We start from the raw sequence: 15,486 nt of genomic DNA, 5'->3' as shown, positions 1-15,486 counted from the left end.
GTGTGAGTGACTGCCACTGCACGAACGAACCATGGCAGCATACGGGGCTGATTTATAGCCGTTGTATACGCTGTCGCAGGTTGCTACCAACAGGCAACAATTCGAAGCGGCGGTAACTGCTACCGCTCAGTCATGCCCTGCGGCGAACATTAGCCCTGGGAATTTGATAAGCTTCGAAGAGGGTAGCGCTACACACGAGGCGTTCTCTCCGGCAGGATGTACCCTTGAAGGCGTGAGGCACATTACGCCGAACCCTTCGCCAGAGTTTGCGGAGAGCATGGAGCCACTGCGGCACACTTGCTCAACGCGTTCTGCTCCTGTGCCAGGCATTACTGGCCAGAGCGAGCCTCAACAGGCACTGTTGCACGATGCGATGCGCTTGATTGAGAGGTTGACAGGTGCCGTGCAGAACACTCTGCTGACATCTGCCGCCGCTGCTAGACCGAGAGTGAGGGTGGACTTACCCACCTACAGCGGGTATCATGATTCAGATAGCGTCAACGAATACCTCGATCGCGTGCTGACTTACCAGCGCGCAACGGGGCTGTCCAATGACGAGATGCTGGAACGCGTCGTACCAGTGTCGTTGACTGATCACGCTGCCCGCTGGTTCCGGCTTACTGGCTACCGGTCTAGCACGCTGGCTGAGTTCCGAGCGACCTTACGCGAGGAATTCCTGCCCGCAGATTACGAGCGTCGTCTGGGGCGCGAATTGGAGCTACGTACTCAGCATCCGGACGAATCCTTGCTCGAGTACGTCAGGGCGATGGACGAACTTTATCGTACTGCTGACCCTACTGCTCTGAACTGCGATAAGGTGGAGAGAGTCACGCGACAAGCTCATCCCACCTTCGCAGCGTACCTAAGAGGCAGCAAGTTCAGGGATTTGGATGAGCTGGCCTCGGAGGCAAAGCGCATACAGGCGGACATACTCGCCTTGCGCTCATACCGACCTCCACCCCCAGCGTCGAGGGCACTTGAGCCGCGATGCGCGTGGAACGGGGACACTTTTCGCACTCGTTCCGGTGGAGGTGGTGCGGTTGCTTTCAGTGACGGACAACTGAGAAACGGTTGGGGCTTATCTGACCGGGCTCTCGACCCGTACACTTATGCCATGCGTGCAGCATGCGCTGCCGATGGCCGAGGTATGCAGAATCGTGGCCGACATGCCGGCTCGATGATGCGAGAGCAGAGCGTGCCTGCAAGGGAGCAGTCGATAGAGAGGAACAACGGTCAAACGGCGCGAGGCACTGGACGCCAAGCCCGTCAAAGGCCGGTTCTCCTCTGTTATCGGTGCAACCAGCCGGGGCACTTCGCCCGGGATTGCAGACAGCCTGCGAACCGAGAGCACTCGCTTTCGGGAAACGAGCGGAGCCGCCAGTGAGCAATGCTGCATGGCCGGCGGCGGTTACAGCGGTGCGAAGTGAGACACATGAACTCCTTGCCCCGCTGGCTTGTCGTTTTGGATTACCCAGCGACACGCCAGTGCCGCTCATAGAGGTTACAGTCGCCCGGCGCAGGTTTCTTGCGCTGTTAGACACAGGAGCAAGCGCTTCACTATTTGGCGACGAGGTGTGTGAACATCTCCGTCGGAACGCTATCCGACTGAGAGAGTAATGTGACCTTCCGACTCGCCAGTGGCACGGCACACGCGAGCTGTGCTGCTAGGCTTGTGGTGCGGTGGGAGAAACGGGTGAGGCGACAGCGCCTAGCTCACCTTCCCGGCCTGTCGGTTCCTATAATTCTTGTTAGAGACTTTGTTGTGTCGGCAGCGGCAGGCAAGCGGGGGGCCCCGACCGGGCGAACGCGCGGCCAGCGCCGGCGCAGGAAGGCGACACGGAGCAAACTGCTCCCGTTGAAAACCGGAACGAAGACTCGGCCGACCCACGGCCGTTTATTACTTATAAAGGCTTCACACGCTAGATGACACCTCCAGATTGGCCCAAGCTCGTCACATGACAGAAGGGGGGTGCGCCATCTAGCTAAACAACTACAAAACACACATGTACGATGACACAGAGATCTGACAGGGGGCGACACTATACTACATCATTCCCCCCCCCCTGGAAACAAAGTAAGCATACAGTGAAACGCGCACACAACACGCGCACTTAAGTCCAAAGGCAATTTCAGTTCGTTCCCCCCATGTTCACACACGCGCACCAGTCGTACACAAAGCACGCACTTAAGTCCACAACAAATTCAATCCGTCCCCGCCCAAGTTCACATACACGCGCACCAGTCTTGGGCACCATAACACAGGCAGTCACTCAAACAAAGTCTGACAAGGAACACGGCACAAAACTCACTGCACCGCAACAAGAAGCACTTTTTTCCTGTGTTAATGAAACATGTGGACTGTCTCCTAAATGTCACAGCGAGGTCCCTAGCCGTGGCATTTCGAAGACGGCAATACGCTCTACACTACAGAAACAAAATCATCGAGCCACGGAGGCCGTTATCTGTCACGATGAGGACGCGTGCGTACCTCAGAACTTTGGGGGTTGCGACGCGTATCGGTCGACTTTAAAGACCCAGTCGTCCCACTATTTCCCTCCCCCTGGTTGGACAATTGAATGTGGTTGATGCTCAAAGCTGGAGAGGGTTGCCCAGGAAGCTCCTCTCGACGTCCCAACAAGTCCTGGGAGGCTACCGATTCTCCTACGGAATCAGAGACGACTGCTGACTGTGTAAACTCGGAAGTGATACAGTCAGACGGACTACTCAACTGAAGCTTATGACTCTGAGAAGACGCTGTCGCTACAGACGAGTCATCGGTATGACTATCCAAGTTTGAATACGAGTACAAAAAATCTTTGTCACTTGTACACAATGTACTACCTGCCGAATCCTTTATCACTAGGGTTAACTTAGACACATGCCACGTCTTCCCATCACTGAGTAAAAAAGTAGATGGTCCTACCTGGGCCTTGACTTTACGAGGTTTACTGTACTTAAAAAATCCTTTCCTCTTAAATCTTATTCTGACGGTGTCTCCCACCTTGATACGAGTTGCCTGAGCACCTCTACGTTTGTCCACGTACTGTTTAGTCTGCCACTGTTTCTGCAAGACCCTTTCTTGAACGTGAGGCACAAGACTGTCCTGTTCCCTTAGATCTACACAGAGCTGCATGATTCCATCCTTCTTGCGTACCACCACGAGTGGAGACACCCACTCAGAAGCCTCGACACGCTTGATGACGTCGCAGTCCTCGAGACGTCGCAATTCACTTGGGACCTGGTCACGGAGAGCCAGGGGTAGTCTGCGCAACTTTGAAGATACTGGTTTCGCATCTTGCTGCCGATGAATTCGGTGCATACAGTTGTTGACGAGACTCAACTCGTCACTGAAGAGGTGATCAAAACCCGGAGGCACACCTGTGGGGCTCTGTACTGAAGGAAGCGATGGTAGACGACATGTCAGCGACGTACCGTCGATCTGTATGCCCAAGCGTTGGATGGCGTCTAAACCCAGCAGTGATGTTCCTGTAGTCGTTGCGTGGAACGTGACGGAGCATGACCTTTGGAAAAACTGGACAGTGGCTTGAAACAGGCCTTGAATGATGATGCGTTGCTTGGAGAAATTTCTCAAGTCCACTGTTGGTTGTGACAGCCTGTGCTGTCGACCAAAGTTATTTCTAAAATCTTCGGCCGTCATGCATGACACAGACACTCCCGTATCCACCGGCAGTCGCATGGAGACGCCGTTCACTATGACCGGAACTTCCAAATCTTTTTTAGTTTCAAAAGCGCTTACCGTCAAGACAGACGCGGACGGCTGCCTTGCGGAAGTTGAAGACAGCGTCTCTGCGGAAGAGACGTGTTGAACAGTACGGGTTTTCCGGCATACTGATGCAAAATGGCCCAACGTGTGGCAGGCGTTGCACCGCCGGTTCCTTGCTGGACAATTCTTGTACGTTGCAATATGTTTCGTGCTGCCACACCGGTCGCATGCACCACGGTTCCCGGAGGAGCCATGTGCGAAATGTCGGCCCTCTTGGCGGCTTCTCGGAAGAAGTCGGCCATCTTGGCGGCTTCTCTGAAGAAGTCGGCCATCTTGGCGGCCTCCCGGACTACGTCGGCCATCTTGGCGGCCTCCCGGACTACGTCGGCCATCTTGGCGGCTCCCCGGAAGAAGTCGGCCATCTTGGCCCGTCGACGGAACGCCAAGTTGAGATGCCTCGATTCTTCGTACATTTTCGGAGCCGAACGCGCGGTTCGCTCGATGCAGGGCTTCTAACGAGCGTCCAATTTCTTCTGCCTTGTCCAGGGACAGGGTTTCGCCATGAGCCAGCAACTTTTCGCGAACGCTGACGTTCGCTACCCCATGTATGATTCGGTCTCGGACGCGCTCGTCATAGCTTGTGCCGAGGTTGCACTGTACCGCCTTCTCCTTCAATGCGGTCACGAATTCCAGGAATCCTTCTCCCTCGAACTGCTTTCGGCTGGTGAATTCGTGCCGTTCCGCCAGGACATTTGTTGACGCGGCGAACAGCCGGTCAAGCCGCTGCAAGAGTCTCGGAAACTCTGACGCTGGCGGGACCGCATCACTTGACGTTGACGCTGCGCCGGTCGACTGCCTTGCTGCTTCCTGCTCCTCGTCTGCAAAGTACTTCCGTTGTCCCTCACGCCCGAGAGCGCTGACGAGCGCGGACGCTCGTCGCGCGTCCGTCCAGTCGCCACCGCCGGCCGCTTCGAGGTGGGCCTGAAAAATTTTTTTCCAGCGATACCATGGAATTAACGGTGGGCCGGGCACTTCAAGAAAAACGGGAAGGTTCGCCGTAAAAGACGCCATGCCCGGTAGCGCGCAGGAGACAGTGCAGAAAACAAGCCGGAGCTCGCAGCAGGAATGGGGCACGGAAGAACAAGGGGGTGAGTAGGCCTAGGCTCGGAAGCCTCGCGACGCCAAGTCCGTCGGCGGCGTTTGCAGGCCGTGCAGACACAGGAAGGGGCGCTTCACTTACGAAGCTCGCTGATTTCCCGGGGCTTCGGTCGGAACCGCTGCGGGAATCCCATCCTCGTCGCCAAAAGATGTTGTGTCGGCAGCGGCAGGCAAGCGGGGGGCCCCGACCGGGCGAACGCGCGGCCAGCGCCGGCGCAGGAAGGCGACACGGAGCAAACTGCTCCCGATGAAAACCGGAACGAAGACTCGGCCGACCCACGGCCGTTTATTACTTATAAAGGCTTCACACGCTAGATGACACCTCCAGATTGGCCCAAGCTCGTCACATGACAGAAGGGGGGTGCGCCATCTAGCTAAACAACTACAAAACACACATGTACGATGACACAGAGATCTGACAGGGGGCGACACTATACTACAGACTTCCTCGCCAAGACGGGCATTGTTATTGACGTCTGCAACGGAGGATATAGGGAGCGAGCATGTGGCACCCTGAAACCTTTCGTTTCATTTCAAAAAGCGTCAGAGACAACTTCGTTCGATGATGCTTCGCGCGCAGACCGACCAAAAGATTGCCCGAATAGGTCCCTCAGAACGGTTGCGGCCGGGTCGAAATGCCGTCCGGCCAACCGCGCTGAGAAAAGAGGCGCGGAGGGGAACTGCTCCCCTCCCGCAAAGCCCATAACCCCCGCTGCGGTGGCAGACTGTGCCGCAGTGAGGGGTGAACGATACCACCCGCTGCTGGACGACTCAAGCAGTTTGTCGGGGGAAGAAAAGGCTCGCCTCTCAGCGCTTCTGACTGAATATGATGCCGTATTCACAGAGCGGCCTGGTTGCACTACGCTATACAGGCACAAAATTGAGGCAGGCGACGCCTCTCCGTGGAAGTGTAATCCTCGGCCGGTGAGTTTGGCTAAGAGGAAAGCACTAGACAGTGCTCTGGACGAACTGCTCGATACAGGCGTTGTTGAAAGGTCGGACAGCCCATGGGGTTTTCCTGTGGTGTTGGTACCTAAAAAGGATGGGATGCCCCGCCTTTGTGTTGACTACCGCCGCTTGAACGAGGTGACACGCAAGGACGCATATCCGCTTCCTAGCATTCCCTCGATCGTATCCAACGTTGGCGGAGCGAAGTACTTCACTACGCTCGATGCAAGCAGAGGATACTTTCAGGTGGAGGTAGATCCTTGTGACCGAGAGAAGACTGCCTTCACTTGTCACAGGGGACTTTTCCAGTTTACCCGTATGCCATTCGGACTTGTCGGTGCGCCTGCGACTTACCAGCGCCTGATGGACCGTGTCTTGGGTGACGCAAGGTGGCACCACGCTCTTGCTTACCTGGACGATGTTGTGGTATACTCGCGTACCTTTGATGGGCACTTACGCCATCTCAGGGACGTGTTGGAGCGTCTGAGGTCTGCGGGGATAACGCTAAACCCGACCAAGACCCAGATCGCAGCAACCCGAGTAACGCTACTGGGGTTTAAACTGGATAACGGACGCCTTCTACCGTGTGATGACAAGGTTCAGGCATTATTGAACTACCCGTCACCGGCAGACATAGGCGGACTGAGACGCTTTTTGGGGCTGACGAACTTCTATCGACAGTTTATCCCAAACTGCGCTGCACTGCAAGCCCCCTTGACAATGCTGTTGAGGAAAGGTGAGCAGTGGAGGTGGGGTCCCGAGCAAGAGGAGGCACTGCGCAACCTCGTAAATGCGCTCGTGGAAACCACCGAGTTAAGGCTACCAGATTTGAACAAAGAATTTGTCATTCATACGGACGCCAGCGACCTTGGCCTAAGAGCGGTTTTGCTCCAACAGCACGAAGGTAGCTTGCACCCTTAGCTTTTGCCAGCCGCTCTTTGACTCCCGCAGAGAAAAATTACTCCGTGACCGAAAAGGAATGTCTGGCGATCATTTTCGCTCTCAAAAAGTTTGACTACTATATTGATGGAGTCCCATTCATAATTGAGACCGATCATATGGCACTAACTTGGCTTAGGCGCTTAGGAGAGCCGAGCGGCCGGCTCGCGCGATGGGCACTTCTCCTGCAGCGATACGATTTTACCGTTCGCTACAGGAGAGGAAAGAACAACGTTGTGGCGGACGCACTTTCGCGCGCGCCCGTTGACTGTGAGGAGAGTGATATTACTACTCAACTCACCTCGCCCGAAACTGAGCTTGAGAGCGGACTAACCGCTGCGACGATTGAGGTTGTCAGGAGGGGTAACATTAATACCCATCGTGACTCCTCAGTGACTCAGCCTAAGAGCAGAGTAACTGCTACAATGCTCGACGGCGCTGGTCCCGAAGGAAGGGCGGATGAACCCCCTTCTCAGGACGAAAGCGTGAACCACTTGGACTGTGTCAGTTCAGTGGGGAGCGTGTTCGGCAGAAAGGAGCTGTTAGAGGCACAGCGGGAGGATCCGTTTTGTATGAAAGTGTTTGAGGGGCTCCGGGAGCCCGGCGGCGCGGCCGCGGCGCACATGGACACAGCTGGTATTGCTGTGGGTGCGCGGCGCTCCGAAACAGCTGGTAATGCTGTGAGCGCGTTGGATTCCTACCTGCTAGACTCTGACGGCGTCCTGCTGAGATACATTCCCGCGGAGAAGGATACACACGAGTCCTTCAAAGCGGTGATTCCACGCATGCTGAGAGGAGAACTTTTACGCTACTTTCACGATACGTGCCTGGCCGGGCATACAAGTGGCCCTAAGACTTATCTGAAGTTGTGCCGCTTTGCTACCTGGCCTGGAATGAAGCGGGATGTGATGCGCTACGCCCGCTCTTGCAACGTGTGCCAACGCGTGAAGCCGCATGGTGGACGCCCACCCGGGCTCATGCAGCCGATCAATAACCGAACACCGTGGCAAATTGCGGCATGTGACGTCATGGGGCCTCACCCCAGGACACCGAGCGGGAACCGATTCCTTCTCGTAGTCACAGACCACTTCAGCAAGTGGGTGGAACTGTTCCCCCTACGGAAGCTGACGGCACGCGTAATCATGGGAAAGCTGATCGAGGTGTTTACACGATTCGGCTATCCTGAGCAGCTGATAACGGACAATGCGTCCTACTTCACTGCCAAACTCTTCGCGGACTCTTGTGCAGCTCTCGGCATTAAGCACAGAAGAACAACCACGTACCATGCCCAGGCGAATCCCACTGAGCGTGTGAACCGCAACATCAAGCACATGCTAGTTGCATTTGCGGGGACACACAATGAGTGGGACGCTTGTCTTCCTGAAATTGGATTTGCAATCAGGTCGACAGTGAATCGATCGACTGGATATACACCTGCCACCCTCAACCTTAGGAGGGAGCTGTTGAATCCGGTAGAACCTACTCTACAGGAACGAAGCAGCACGGAACTGGGTGCTTCGTCGGCACGCGCCGATTATGCGACTGGGCTGCGCGCGAAGGTAACGGAGGCTTTACGAAAAGCGCGACGGAACCTGAGCACTGCACGTGCCGAGCAGAAAGCGCAGTACGACCGCTTTCATCGGGAAGTTCACTACAAAGTGGGCAACCTGGTGTTGAGACGGAATCACGTCCCGAGCGACGCCAGTAAGAAATTCTCAGCTTCTCTGGCGCCGAAATGGACAGGACCGTACCGGGTGCGAGAGACTGTCTCTTTGCTCGTGTACAGGCTGGCGGACTTGAAGCTAAGACCGATCAGCCGACCGGTGCACGTCTGCGATCTCAAACCCTACTATGACAGAGGGAACGAGTGGCCCGAGGAGAACGCTCTCCCGCGCCCGCAGGCAGCGGCATCAGGTGGCACAGCTCGACGTTCGAGCCCAGTGCGGCGTTATAACTTGCGATCTCGGCAGAACTAACTCTGTCCGGTTCGCGGAGGCTATTTTATTGTGCGCGATATCGGACGGAACGCTCCTCCGATGTCTAGCATGCAGGCTTCCAGAGCGAGCACGCGCTTTCTCTTTGGAAGAAGCGAGATGGGCTAACAGTATTGTCGCAGCAGCAGACCGCCCGTCGGGAGCCGTGCAACAACCATCAAGCAAAAAGGAAAGACCGTCTCCGCTGCCGGTGTGGACGAGCGGGCCGTAAACAGTCGGCAGCGCAGTGCAGGCAACAGGCGGCGAGAAAACATCCTCCGGCGGCTAACAGCGAGGTGAGAGGTGCAGCAGGCGGCTTCCGGTCCGGAATGGTCGCAGCGGCGCAGAATTCGCCGAACCGCACCGCACAGCTCCGCGACCGAGTTTCGAGCCCCGCAACCAAGCATCCAGCCTCAAGGCCGAGCGAAAGACTTCGCCCGCAAGGACAGAGTGGACCCCTGCTGCGCAGCGAGGTGCAAGCCATCGTCAGGGGTGGGTCGGCGCGCCTTTGCCGATCTTGCGAGCCGAAACCCGCGAGGGTGCGCAACGAACAGAAAGAAACGCGTTCGCCAATACCAGAGGACAACGAACCCCGGGAACACCAAAAGACAGCTGTCCTGCGCCATCTCGAGGCTGGTTCGGGGATCGCGTCAGCGTAATCGAGGCAGCCAAGAAAAATCCAGGGACCCTTTCGCCACCACGGACCCGGCACGTCCGACTGGGCAGGTGACGCCGCCGAGACGCAAGGCGACCCGGACCCAGCAGCCTTCTTGCCTCCTGCTGCGTCCCGTTACTGCCAAGCTGCTCCGTGGCATCGTTCAATGTTCCGGCCTGGCTCGCGACCACCTGCACGGCGACAACGACGGTCTGCAGCTAGAGCTGCTCCCTCACCAACACGGACTCAAACCGTGTTGCTGTCGGAGTAGCATGTCCCTCTCGCAGGAAAGCCTCAGGTGACGGCGGCCTCTTAGCGGCTAAAGGGTTATTTTAAGGAGGGGGGGATGTGGGGATCGCACGCGCATCCCAATATCTCCGGAGCGGCCACGCGGTTATCACGCGATAATCACGTGCTCGCTCGCGGAGAGTGGCTGGGAGAGGGCACGTTCGCCGCTCCCGCTGCTCTTCGCGCCTGGCCGCGACGCCGCAGCCCAAGGCACCCCGTTCCCTCCTTTCCCTTTCTTGGAACCGGGGAGACTCCCTCTCCGCCGCTCGGGGAGAAGCGCTATTCCCCCGATGCACTGTTGTCTTTCGGTTGAGGAGCTTGCGACAGGCCGCATCTCAATTCAGCCGCTGAGACCGCCGCACGCCGTCCCCCTGTTGCGCCCGGCCTTTGTGTGCGACTCACCGCCCCAGGGCCCGAGCGCGGATCCACTCTGGGTGAGCTGAACTCTTATCAGCCTCTTTTGTGGTTCCCACATTGTGCGGTTTGTTTCACCCCAGACGTGCGGAATGCTCCGCCGCTGTGGTTTTGTTTTGTGTTGTATTTGTATGTGTTGTGGCTGTTGTTGTCTGTTGGAATACTTGTACTCTAAGGTGAATAAACACCTTAGGTCGAGACTCACCCTGTCCCCCCTGGCCTGAACCCGCCGTGGTCGCAACTCACTGCGAACCGCGGGTTAGGGGTCACAGCTCTGACTGCTAGGGCTGCTGCGAAAGTGCTAGTGAGCGACTGCCGCTCCGCCGGCGCTGTGCGATCCAGAGAAGGGTCAGGTGCGCACGCGCGAGCCTGAGTAATACCTCTATAAATGATACCGTGTCCCTTTACAATTGCCCCTTCCCATGCTTATTATGCTTCACTGCAAATACTTTGCCATATGTTTCACAGCGTAATGATGTATTGAGGCAAAGTTGACTTTTAGAAACCGGCATTATGCAACGCGCCATGCTTTCCGAGCTTTGAAGCCAATCGCGAGGACCACAAAGGCGCTGTCAGTGACATTGCTGACAGCGGCGAATTATTTCTGTGAAAAACAGAGTACCAAGTGGCAAGAAGCTTAATAGCGAACGTCGAAGCAGCTAGGCCTAAGGCGACGAAGTAATAAAAATGGCGGCGGTGGTGGCTTTGATTAATGCTGTTTCAGACCTACGATCACGGCAAAATGTCCAGAAAATCAGACGGTGAAGGGTTCTTGCATCCAAAATTTCAGAAGTTCTTATCCACTGAATCGATTGGGTACATGGTGGTGACGTGAAGCCGTCCGTTGACTTCACACTGGCAACTCCTCCAGCTGACGACATGGCGTCAAAGACCATTTGTTACGATACCTCTCTCTTACTCGAGCCAGCATCACTGCAACTTTTGTTCCCTTTCAATAAAATTTCTCTGATAGAAGAACAAATTCCCCGAGTTTTCCCAGAGTATTTCCAGACTCGCATGTTTCCAGAGACTTGCAAGTATTTCCAGAGGTGCAAGCTGGAATCAGCTAGCATAAGACAGAGGTAATTGGAGATCACTGGGAGAGGTCTTCACTCGTGCTAGTGGACATAAAAATAGGCTGATGATGATGTGTCTTGTCTGTCCTGATGGGCAATGTGCCATGTTTACTGCTCGTATTTGACTTAACTTGAGACCTGTAGGCTTATGAAAAACCACGATCGAGCAACCCCACAGAGTGCCTTCATATCTGCACATTTCTTCACCATACATCCTTTACTTGGAAAACAAACCACCTCGCAGCTTATGGCTGCTTAGTAAAATGTTTGGTATTGCAGAGATGACTACAATTTGCAAAGTTCGAACTCTAGAGGACAAGAGCTCATACAAATTAAGTACACAGAAAAAAGCAACACACACACAGGTGCCCTTCTGTCCACTTCGTCTAAGCACTTGTCCTATAGGATTTGAACTATGCTACACCAAATGGCTAAAGTTCCTACCCTACTGAAGTCCCATTTGCACATCTGAATATAGACGTGCAAGTGTAATAGATGTTATGCCGATGTCAGTGTAATGAAAATGTCAAAGCAAGTCAGCTTCAACCTTTTAAATGATGTCATGGAAAAAAAATAATGAAGTGGATATTGTGAAGACTGCCATAACTAAAAGTGGAAGGGGCCATGCTTGCCTGGTTGCAGCAGCAGTGGAAACAGCAGGTGCCGGCTGCTCCTCAGCTGTGTCCTGCAGAGCCTTGCGGGGAATGATGTCATCAAATGGGTTCACTAGAACCTGCAGACAAAATTCCCAACTTACACAACTCACTTTAGCGAAAATAGTTGCATTCTCAAAAGATGAATAATGTGAGTGGTCACAGATAACAGCAGATGAACAAACAAAGACTCGGCCAAAGCCAACAAGAGCCTTCATCATCTGGGCTGATGCTTGCTCTGCACCGGATCAGAATAGAAGCTATTGCGTGGATCGCAAAAATGGGGTCTCACTTTTGCTCAGTGTGTTTCTATGATTAGCAAAGTCCATAGTTAGGAAGTGTTTTGAATGCATGAGTTGTAGCCCACGTGTGCTCGACTTTGATGGTCAATTTGCTAGAATCAGCATGGAGACACTAAGAGTGTGTCGTAATGTTCAGAACTGCCATAAAGAGCCAAGCTCATTTTGCCCCTTCCACTCTCATCAACAGGCGCATTTCAAGATGAGGTCAAATCGGCGGTGTTTCGTGTATCGCACAACCATTATCATTTATGGTCCTTTGGCCCTATACACCATGTGTCATTGTCGCGAACGTCATCTTTTACAAGCGTTTTATCATATTTTGCCTGGTTACCACGTGATTTTCAACAACGTGTGAGTTGTGCTGCCAGATTTGCGTATATATTGTGTGTTTCTGACAATAAAGCATCAGTTGTTAGTAAGCGCTCGTCCGTGTCTCTTCTTGTGTCATCTGTTTGGCGCTTTAATACTTCAGTAATTTGTAAAAACCTCAAAACTACTCTACTGTCAAAGAACGGTTATATGCCGAGGAACATTGCAGGGTGAAAAGGAAAGTTGTCTGTATGCTGGGACAAACTACTTTTTCCTTTAACCTCCCAATTCCCTACACTCTAACAAGATGTGAAGGACCATCAGCATCTTGCCACATCTATCACAGACAGGAGATGTGTCCCTGGTCAGCAGGTAAGAGTGGGTGCCATATGTGTGCCCTATCCAAAGATGACAGAAAATAACCTCAGTTCATCATATTTTCGTTATAGGTAGCCAATTACCTAAGTTTGGCTTAATAACACAAAAAACTGGGGTTACTGCGCTAAAACACATGGACAAGAGAAATAGAAAAGGACAGGATGCGCGCAGAGTTACAACTTAATATTATTGGGTGAAAGATGACACACATATATACAATGATCAAAATGACGTCATCATGCTGATAGTCCCTCCACAATCGCTGCTGTCACAATCTTGCATCCAGAAATTGCACCTCCCAATCAGCAAGCACAATGGAAAGCACAACAGTTTTACACTTCCACCAACTAGCCCAACTGGCCACTCTGCTGTAATAATATCAAGGGTTTCAGTGTCTCACGTGTGTTGCCCATACCACCTAAGTTTCTTCCATAGGAAAGGTTTCAAGTCTGTGCAAGAGACCGTTGGGGTAGAGTTGCTTGGTTATGTTATTATGGATGTAGCAATATGGTTGGAGAGCGTATTACCCTCAATGTTTCTGTGTCCAGGTACCCACCATATGACATGCTGGTTAGACATACGTTGTGCACAAGACTGAATAAAGCTCATTGATTATAGGATTCTTGCATTCATAGAATCTCATGAAGGACCTTACGATGCTTAAAAAGTGTGTCAATATTGTAATGTAGTAGTGACGGTGAATAATAAAACGACCAATCTCTGAATGATGAAACTAACTTCTATTGGGCAAGTTTGTGTCCACAAAAACAGGCTACACTCAAAGCACTGTGGTAGCGGCGAACATGGTCAGCAGTCGTCAAAATCTGATCTGCCAGTCAAGCATGTTAGTTTTTATACAAGAGTCATCGAAGGTTCCAGAGATGTCACTGGAGCCTATGTATCTTCCAGAAGGTTCTACACAATTCCCGTTGCACACGCAGTCAGATTACACAAGCTTCAGTGACAACAGATAGCAGACAGAACCATCGGTAACATTCAAGATTCTTATACATGCAGGGGTCTCGTATGCTGAGCGATAACATTTGTTAGACGGTTAAAAGTGGTCACCCGAAAAAGCTAAACAAGTACATGTGTCAAGCCTCATAGAAAGCATTGTCCCGATATTAAACATAACAGGGGAGCGAAAAAGGAAAGGACGCTTATTAAAAAAAGGTAATAAAACAACAAAGAAACAAAGTTGAAAGTCACACAGTCAAAAAAAAAAAAGAAAGTCCAAAGTTCAGCTATGCAACCTCCCCAACTTCGTTAAGGCTGGTAGAACGTCTTAAGTCGCACATGGACTATGGTCATCAGTAGCGCCGTGTGATATCGAAATGCCGTCTGGCATGACCTCATAGTCGTGTGTGCCAATGTGTTGCATGATCTTGTAGGGTCTGAAAAAAAGGCGCAAAAGCTTCTCGCTAAGTCCTCGTTCGCTTATTGGGGTCTAAACCCAAACACGGTCACCGGGCTGGTACTCAGCGTAGCATCGTCGAAGGTTGTAGTGTCGGCTGTCGGTCCTCTGCTGGTTCTTCATCCGCAGTCAGGCGAGCTTCCAGCTTCTCCAGCACACTGGAGATAGGTGGCGACAGATAGGTGGTGATAGGTCCTCGGTGACATATGGCAGCATGGCATCGAGAGTCGTTGTCGAGCTCTTTCCATAAACCAGCTTGAGCAGCATCATTTGAGTTGTTTCTTGCAATGCATTGTTATAAGCGAAGGTTATGTATGGCAGGACCGCATCCCATGTCTTGTGTTCAACGTCGACGTACATTGCTAGCATGTTGGCGATGGTGTTGTTGAAGCGCTCCATATGATTCGTCTGTGGGTGGTAGGCAGTTGTCCTCCTGTGGCTTGTCTGGCTGCGTGGCAGGATGGCTTGGGTAAGTTCTGCTGTAAAGGCCATTCCACTGTCAGCGATGAGCACTTCTGGGGCACCATGTTGCAGGAGGATGTTCTCGACGAAAAATTTCGTCACTTCAGCTGCGCTACCTTTTGGCAGAGCTTTCATTTCAGCAAAGGGGATGAGGTTGTCCGTCTCCACGACAATCCACTTATTTCCGGTTGTTGACATCGGAAAGGGTCCCAACAAATCCATTCCGATCTACTGAAATGGCCGGCAAGGAGGCTTGATCGGCTGTAGTAATCCTGCTGGCCTTGTCGGTGGTGTCTTGCATCGCTGACAGTTTCGGCATGTCTTGACGTAACGGGCGACATCGGCAGTCAGGCGCGGCCAGTAGTACCTTTCCTGTATTCTCGATAGCATCCGGGAGAATCCGAGGTGCCCAGCGGTTGGATCATCACATAGGGCGTGCAGTACTTCTGGACGCAGTCCTGAGGGAACATCAAGGAAACACCTTGATGCCTTGTACAGAGTGCAAGGCATTACGCGCAATGCAAGTGTGAACCTCATCTGTGCAGACTTCCACCATGCAGATGGAGCACAATGGCCACTCTAAGGGCCGGGAAGCTCTCCCTTCGAGGAGTCTAGATAAGGGCCTTCGACCTACCAGGGCGTTGCCAGGCCTCACCCCGGATGCCTGCAAGGCTGGCCCGTCAGGCACCATGGCACCGTTTCCCCACCGGCCCATCGCCTCTGTTACGTTTCGCCTACGACGCGCGGTATAGCCGGCGCGGATGCAGCGGACGCCGGGGCTTCGTTCAAAGCG

The 15,486-nt window shown here is 53.3% G+C and overlaps 2 protein-coding genes across 3 annotated transcripts in view; both read right to left on the bottom strand.

The window, feature by feature from the left end:
- LOC142580185 (spliceosome-associated protein CWC27 homolog) overlaps positions 1-15,486 on the bottom strand; it is a 373,861-nt gene that overhangs the window by 211,483 nt on the left and 146,892 nt on the right. For both annotated transcript variants that reach the window (XM_075691069.1, XM_075691068.1), the window contains one exon: positions 11,808-11,908. In XM_075691069.1, coding sequence (XP_075547184.1) covers positions 11,808-11,908 — 101 coding nt within the window. The remainder of the gene's footprint in view (positions 1-11,807; positions 11,909-15,486) is intronic.
- On the bottom strand, positions 1,856-5,155 carry LOC142580184 (uncharacterized). Its single transcript, XM_075691067.1, has 2 exons — positions 4,965-5,155; positions 1,856-4,705 (listed from the first exon to the last, which is right to left on the bottom strand). Exon 2 carries the CDS (start codon positions 3,695-3,697, stop codon positions 2,459-2,461), a length of 1,239 nt encoding a protein of 412 aa, XP_075547182.1. The 5' UTR covers positions 3,698-4,705; positions 4,965-5,155; the 3' UTR covers positions 1,856-2,458.

This window comes from Dermacentor variabilis, chromosome 4 (genome assembly GCF_050947875.1).
Source record: "Dermacentor variabilis isolate Ectoservices chromosome 4, ASM5094787v1, whole genome shotgun sequence".
In the NCBI taxonomy this organism is placed as follows: Eukaryota; Metazoa; Arthropoda; class Arachnida; order Ixodida; family Ixodidae; genus Dermacentor; species Dermacentor variabilis.
The sequence above is the reverse complement of the archived record's forward strand: the minus strand, read 5'-3'. Positions and strand labels throughout refer to the sequence as shown.